Source organism: Theropithecus gelada, chromosome 14 (assembly GCF_003255815.1).
Source record: "Theropithecus gelada isolate Dixy chromosome 14, Tgel_1.0, whole genome shotgun sequence".
Classification (NCBI taxonomy): Eukaryota; Metazoa; Chordata; class Mammalia; order Primates; family Cercopithecidae; genus Theropithecus; species Theropithecus gelada.
The window spans coordinates 103,057,225-103,064,226 of NC_037682.1; the positions used below are offsets into that span (position 1 = coordinate 103,057,225).

Sequence of the window (7,002 nt, forward strand, 5' to 3'; positions counted from 1 at the left end):
CAGGGCCCAGGGGCTGCTGCTTCCTGGCCCACATCACTGGCACAACCTCTCCAACATCAGAGGCTCAGAACCAGAGCAAGGCCCCTTTGTTGATTTCATTTCATCCTACAAAACTCCTTGAAGAAGAGGTCATTGTTTCTTGAAAGAGGAGGGACACTGTCCAAGAGGTCATGACTCCAGGCTGCCCCTGTTCTGTGGAGTTCTTGGAACTATTCCCACCCCCACCTCCTCTGTGTCCTTTCAGGACACTCAGACACCCCTCCCTTCCTACTGGGCAAGTGTGTGACTCTCTCTTGAGGGAAGATCTGACACTGGCTCTTTTTGTTTCCAGGATTTTTACCTTCTGGACCGGCCTTCCCCACCACGTGCTGTGGGCCATCCCTGCAACTTGGACCTAGGGCAGAAGTCTGTCCCCCTCTATGTGGTCAAGATGGATGGTAAGAGAGCTGGACAGATGGAGGCCACAGGGAGGCCTGCAGCTCGGGACCACACACATGCAACCCTTGTCCTTAACAGGGCGTGTGTCTGTCTTTACCAGGGCGTGTGACCAGAAGCTGGGGTTTGATGGGGCAACCACTACCCCAGGGAGGGCTTCCCAAGAAGTGCATGCAAATTCTGACCCCTCTCAATTTTTCAGAAAGTTGAAGCTAACATGTGCAAAACAGGCTGAACAGCTGCTGATTGTATACATGCTCTTGGGAAAACTCTTATCCCGGTCCCTGCAGGGTCAGAGGGATCCCTGCCTTGTTCTAGGGCTTGGCTTCCTGGGCCTGACCAGACCAGGTGGTGAGCTACTACACTCCCTAGGCCTTCCCCTCGGGGATCCCAGGCGTCCAGACCAGGATCCAGGTGGGCATCGCAGCTCACCTGTTGCCCCTCCTATCCCTCCCCTACCCTTCCCAGGTCCCAGCACTAACCCATCTAAAGAGTGGTGGCTCTCCCTCATTCTCTGAATCTTACCTAGGAAAGTCTAGGGAAGGACATCTGGCCTCTTCTCGGTCATTGAGCCTCAACTCCACACATCTTGAGGATCTGCTGCCTGCAGAGCCAGGCATCCGAAACCCCACAGTCTGCCTCCGAGCCAATGATACCCTGGCCTTCCTGGTGACTCATGAGCATTACCCAGAGTATGACCTGTGAGTGTCCAGAGACCACAGCCCCATCATCACGGAGGCCCTAGAGAGGAAATGCCCCGGCATCAGCCGCCACTCCCAAAGGCAACGTATTCCCTCCTTTCTCTCTCCCCAGTGGTCACTTCTATAACACACTGGAGCAATTTGACTGGGGGCGCTTCCGGGCCCTGGCTGAGGAGTCCCAGCTCTATGAACACAGCCTCAGCCTCTTCCTGCAGCAGTTCCAGCACCCGGGCATTTACGTCTTTCGTCTGAGCAGCAACCGACATCGGAAGATGGTTTGTCTATGATAATTTGCCTCATTTAAGACATTATCCCATTATTTCCCCTCTCTTTAAAAAATACTGCTGCAGGCCGGGCATGGTGGCTCACACCTGTAATCCCAGCACTTTGGGAGGCTGAGGCAGGCAGATCACCTGAGGTCGGGAGTTCAAGACCAGCCTGACTAACATGGAGAAACCCCATCTCTACTAAAAATACAAAATTAGCCAGGCACTGTGGCACATGCCTGTAATTCCAGCTACTTGGGAGGCTGAGGCAGGAGAATCACTTGAACCCGGGAGGTGGAGGTTGCAGTGAGCCAAGATCACGCCACTGCACTCCAGCCTGGGCAACAAGAGTGAAACTCTGTCTCAACAAAAAATAAATACTGCCTCATAACCAGCTAAGACAGATCTGCAGGGAAGGAGATGCCCTGAGGTCCCTGTCAGTTTCAGGGTCCTGCAGTGCTGACAGGTGGTCCCAGGGATGCCAAGGTTCATTCCACAGCAGCCCAGCATGTGCTGTGTAAGGAGGGGAAGGTTGGGAGGATGGGAACACAAGTGTGTATTCAGGCACATCAATGGCACTGAGCGGCTTAGGACCTCTAGCTATCTCTCCTAACCCTCCACTTTGTCTCCCCCACCGCCATCTCCCAAGCCCACCCACATATGGTTTTATCCGTGTGACCTGCACATTGCACCACCACTGATCCAGGTGTGCTGTTCGTGTCACACACAGCATTTAGTATCTCCCTATCAGCACAACGTCCAAGAGGTTGTACTGGCTTAGTCCCAGAACATGCACACAGCTCCCTCACACAAATAGTCATCTGATGTGAGTCATCTGATGTGAATAAGTTTCCCAGGAAAACTCTGATTCTGCCTCCCAGCCCCCAGGTTTACACAATCATCCAACTATTTGATGGGTGTTGGCCAGCGTGGGTCCCACTCTGTCTCCTGGCCAGTCTCTGGCGGACAGCGGGACAAAGACTGAACAGATTTCTTTCTACCCAGTATGTCCGCGCCCTCCCGCCAGGGGGCCAGTGCTTCGGGGAAGGGCCCTTTGCCTCCACGACTCCCAGGTATCTCATCCAGACTGGCATCGCCAGGATCCCCCGGCCCCTGAAGAGGTCTGGCTGGCTAGGACTCCTGGGGGAGATTGTGCTGCTGCTGGGGCTTTGCTTGTTTCTAATGGTGAGTAAAGCCAGGCAAGCGACATCTTAACCACTCCACAAGATCGCCTCTCCAATCCCCTGTAAGTGGGTCTTCCAGCCCCACTTATGACAAGCATTCTAATAGTTGCTAAGATGCAAAGGTGACGAAGGTGCAGTTGCAAGCCTCCAGGGCTTGAAACAAATACATGTCAGCAAATATAATGCAGCTAGCTAAAGCGTGTCCAGGGTGCCGCACTAAGGCAGGAGTTGACTATTCTCCCTGGAGCAGGTGGGGGTCGGGACAGACTTTCCGGAAGAGTTGATCCCTGAGTGAGGTTTGAAATAGGAGAATTATTTAATATAACGTGGTCCGTGTACTACAAGAGGGTTGGTGAGTTGAGGAGGAGGGGTTATGCACTGGGGAGGAGGGACAGAGATGAGAAGGGGAGTATTGTGGGCACAGCAAGGACATAGGCATGAAACAACACGCATGTTCTCTGACAACCAAATGGGGTTTCCCATGACTGGAGCTGAGGTGTGAGGACAAGGATAAGGCTGGAACTGGGAGGAAGACTAAAATGGGACGGTCTCCAGGCCCTGCTAAGAAGTCTGGACTCTAACTCCTAGGCAGGGGATAACAATTTTCAGCAAGTGAGAAAACCTGGTCTGCCTTTTATTTGTACTCCAGCCTAGTACTCTAGGGTGGAGGACAGAGATGGATCAGAGGACAAAAAACAACAGAGACCTAAACAATTAGTCTAAGCAAGAGAAGATGAGGTGCTCCCTAACCACGGTGAAGTGTGAGCTGCCTCCTTTCAGAGTCTTTAGGAAGGATGCCGCTCCCTCGGCTCGCCCTTCCCTTCCCACTCCCCATTATGTACTCCGTAGATTCAGTGTCACAGCCTGAGCTGGGCTCGGAAGGCTGCTCCCCACCCCACCTTCAGGAGATATCAGCAAGAATACAACCTTGATGCCTACACTTCCCCAAGAACTGGGATAATGTCAATGAGGAGAGGCCGATCTCACCAAGACTCTGATGCCCCCAAGGGTTGAGGGGGGTCCTGGTGAGTGACAGGTGGGCTAGAATCCCAAAGGTACCCCCGAATCCAACTGGCCAGCTCCTGCTTCTTTTTTCCATCTTCCACGATTGCTCAATGCTCAATTCCTCTTCATTCATCCACTGATTTGCTCAAAAAATCTTTACTGAGTGGCTACTGTATGTCAGACACTGCCGGGTACTAGGCATAAGCAATATAGAGGAGGAAAGAGACATCTAAACACACTTTCCAAAAGAAACATAGTATAACCGCGTACAAAGTGGCCAAGTTACACAGTGACCAGTACTACCTAGAGGAGCAAGTTGCAGAAGGTATTTATTGTATGTCACGCTGAGGGGTTCCCCTTCTGTCCTTGCTCCTCACAGCATGGTCCTCAGACAGCAGCACTGGGATGTGTTTGTGCTCCGAGAACTTTAATATACATATGAATTTCCCGGGGACCTTCTGCATCAGTAGGTCTGGGATGCGGCCTGAGACTCTGCATTTCTACCAAGTTCCTCAGTAGCACTGATGCTCCTTACCCAAAAACTACACTTTCAGTAGCAAGACTGTGCCTGGATTGTTGAGGTTCTATAGGAAGATGCTTGGAAGATCTGTAGGGAAGCTCATATTTGCATCTCAGGAAGATAATCCTGCTTCCCCGCCCCCCGACCCCCACAGGTGGGAGCTGGGAGGCTGAGGAGCAGGTAGACCTGGAGTGGTTTGACACAGAGGCCTTCTGTGGAATCCTCCTCAGGCAATCTCTGTCAGTGACAGCCAAACTCAGCCAGACCAACGAAGAGGTAACTGGCAGCTCCAGGCAACGCTTCTACCTGAGACTGGAGGAACACGTGGGGCTGGAAAGAGTCTCCTCTTCAAGAGAGTTGGTTATGGGACATAGAGTCCAAAGAAATCCTCAGTCTATCAACTCCTTAAGAAATCAGAATAAAGGGTATATGGGAAGGGGAGACAGAAGATCAGATTAAATTGAGGACTGATCCCATGAAACCTAGGGCTTCAGACCAATGATAGGGAATCTACCAAGGCCACCACTGGAGTTCCTCCTCAGATCTCCATCCCGAGTCCTCAGTAGCCCAACTGGGTAAGCACATTTATGCCAGTAGATGACAGGCATTAGAAGCAAAAAGAATACACTAGAAGTCCAAGTACCAAAACTGGGCCAGGGTTTCCCCAGCAGAATGTGGGTGCCGAGACTGGCTGGGAAAAGCCTGTGTCCGTCTTCATTCATTCCTTCCAAGTGTCTGGGTTGGGGGTTGGGGGGTGGGGCTCTGGAGTCTCTGCAGCTGTTGGCAGCAGGGGGCGCTGCAATCACAACAGTGAGAGGCTGGGTGGCTCCCGGAACAGAGTTCACACACGCTCAATCTACCCTCTCTCGCAGCTCAAACTCCTCTACCTTAAACTTCTGCGTGAAGCCCGTTCTCTGCAGCAGCTGTGGGGAGCAAGGCGCAGCCTCCCAGCCTCCACTAACTGGCTTCTGGGGAGCGTGCGGAGGGAGCAGCAGCAGGTGGGCTTGGTTCATGCCTTCCTCTCTGGTCTGTGTGCCCAAACACAACTCCCTCCCCTCACTGAGGTCCAGGCTCCCTCCCTTAGCACCTCCCCAACCTGTTCCATCTCCCTGGCCCGAAGGCTTTTAGCTCCAGTTCCCACCATCCCTGGGAATTTCTCACCCACTTTGCCACTGCTGCCATGCCTGCCCAGAAGAACTCTGGAGTTCCTAGGGTGAGCGGGGTGTCCCTGAGATTGCTGTCCCTGGTGGCTGTAGCACCTGCAGGTGGGCAGGCAGGGTTGTCTCTGACCCAGGCTGCTGAGGCAGCTATCAGGGCCGCAGAGGAGGAGGCCAGCCGGAGGAGGCACATGGCAGGCGAGTACGCAGCCAACCTTCGTCACCAACTCAAGCTCCTTCACCAAGACCTCCTCGAGAGGCAGGAACAGTGGGCCTCTTTCTGCTCAGCGCTGATGGAGGCTCAGCAGCTGCTGAAAGCACGGACGGGCTCCAGGTCAGATAAGCCCTCTCCGGCTGGACAGAACTCAAAAGGGTGTGGACCTGCCAACCTGGGTCAGACAGGGAGACATGAAATGGGGAGGAGTGAGTGTGGCCGCATGAGGTCCCAGAACTGGCCAAAATGTCCTTTTCCCACCGCTGATTGCTCCTGCGCCCCTGCAGGGCAGTTCCCCAGCTGGACACTGTGCTGGGCCACCTGTCCCAGGTGGTGCTGCAGGAGGGCCACCGCCTGAAGGCCTGGGGCATTCTGGGCACTGGCACTGGGGCGGAGCTACTTCAGCCAGGTGAGCTCTGCTTGGGCCTCAGCCAGGGCCTCCCAGGAAACCTGGCCCTGAATCAAGGTGACCAGCCCTGTAGAAACTCCAATTCCACCCCCAGACACCCAGCAGGGGAGGAGAGGTAGAAGAGGGCAAAACAGAGCAGACACCCCAAGGTTGGGAGGGGCTTCCCGTGCAGTGCCTGCCCAAAAGAAGGAGCCTCGAATGTGGGAAGAACCAAGGAGGAAACAAAGCCATGGCAAGTCATAGCTTGACAGATCTGGTGGCACTTCCTGAAAATAAAAGCCTGGCAGATGAAGGCAAACGGCCAAGTTTGGGAAATGATGAACTTGCCTTGGGGACTAGCAGGCCTGCTGAGTCCTGGGAGTCCTATAGCCCCCCATAGGCTGGCACCACCATTTCCCAAGGCTCTTCCAGTCTCTGCTGGCCTGCACAATGATACCACAATCCTGCTCTGGACTCAGCAAAGATGAGACCCCTGCCCCTCAGGGGCACAATGTCCGTGGGGACTGGGGGGGAGCTGGTTCTCACCAGCTCCTTCCAGTCACCAGCCAAGGGAGTCCCTGCATGTTCGCTTCCCCCCACCCCCCTGGCCCCCAGCCCAAGGCTGAGCAGGCAATGCTTGCTTTCCTGCAGCCCCAGCAGGCCCTCCTGGTGCTGATGACATCAGTGTGAATCCCGTCACCAAGTTGATGGTCCCTGGCCCCAACTGCTTGATGCTTCCAGCCAGCGGCCACGCAGGCTCCATACCCTCTGGCTACTTCATCCACCCCAACACTGGGCGGGTGCTGCCCGAGGCTGGACACCTGGGATATGATCTGCTGCGAGCTACCCTGGTGCCCCTACAGACTCCAATGCTGGTGAGCCCCTGGCCCACTGACTATCCCCAACTCAGCTCTGGGCTTCAGAGATGAGGCAGGGCTTGCTGGGACTCTCAGGAATGAGCTCCCAGGGAGGACAGCACAGGAAGCAGGGCTCTCTCCTCGGACAGTGGGGCTTGGTGACCAGCAGAGTAGTAAATACTTCCTTCCCCTCCTCACCTTGACATTCTTGCTGAATGCAGAGGATGCCATGAGCTGCACAGTAAAATGAGGCAGGTCCCAAGTCCCCTCTGTCC

The 7,002-nt window shown here is 54.5% G+C and overlaps 1 protein-coding gene across 1 annotated transcript; it reads left to right on the plus strand.

Moving 5' to 3' along the window:
- Positions 1-1,340: 1,340 nt before the first annotated feature.
- Positions 1,341-6,612, plus strand: LOC112605616. Its single transcript, XM_025355250.1, has 6 exons — positions 1,341-1,411; positions 3,436-3,611; positions 4,266-4,387; positions 4,984-5,109; positions 5,770-5,891; positions 6,522-6,612. The coding sequence occupies exons 2-6, from the start codon at positions 3,584-3,586 to the stop codon at positions 6,544-6,546; spliced, it is 423 nt and encodes a 140-aa protein (XP_025211035.1). The 5' UTR covers positions 1,341-1,411; positions 3,436-3,583; the 3' UTR covers positions 6,547-6,612.
- Positions 6,613-7,002: the final 390 nt, after the last annotated feature.

Excerpts from the sequence above, each read along its gene's own strand:
- LOC112605616 (XM_025355250.1), top strand. The coding sequence starts at position 3,584 with ATGCCCCCAAGGGTTGAGGGGGGTCCTG. Across the intron at positions 4,388-4,983 it reads TCAGCCAGACCAACGAAGAG|CTCAAACTCCTCTACCTTAA; the intron begins GTAACTGGCAGC and ends CCTCTCTCGCAG. Across the intron at positions 5,110-5,769 it reads TGCGGAGGGAGCAGCAGCAG|GGCAGTTCCCCAGCTGGACA; the intron begins GTGGGCTTGGTT and ends GCGCCCCTGCAG.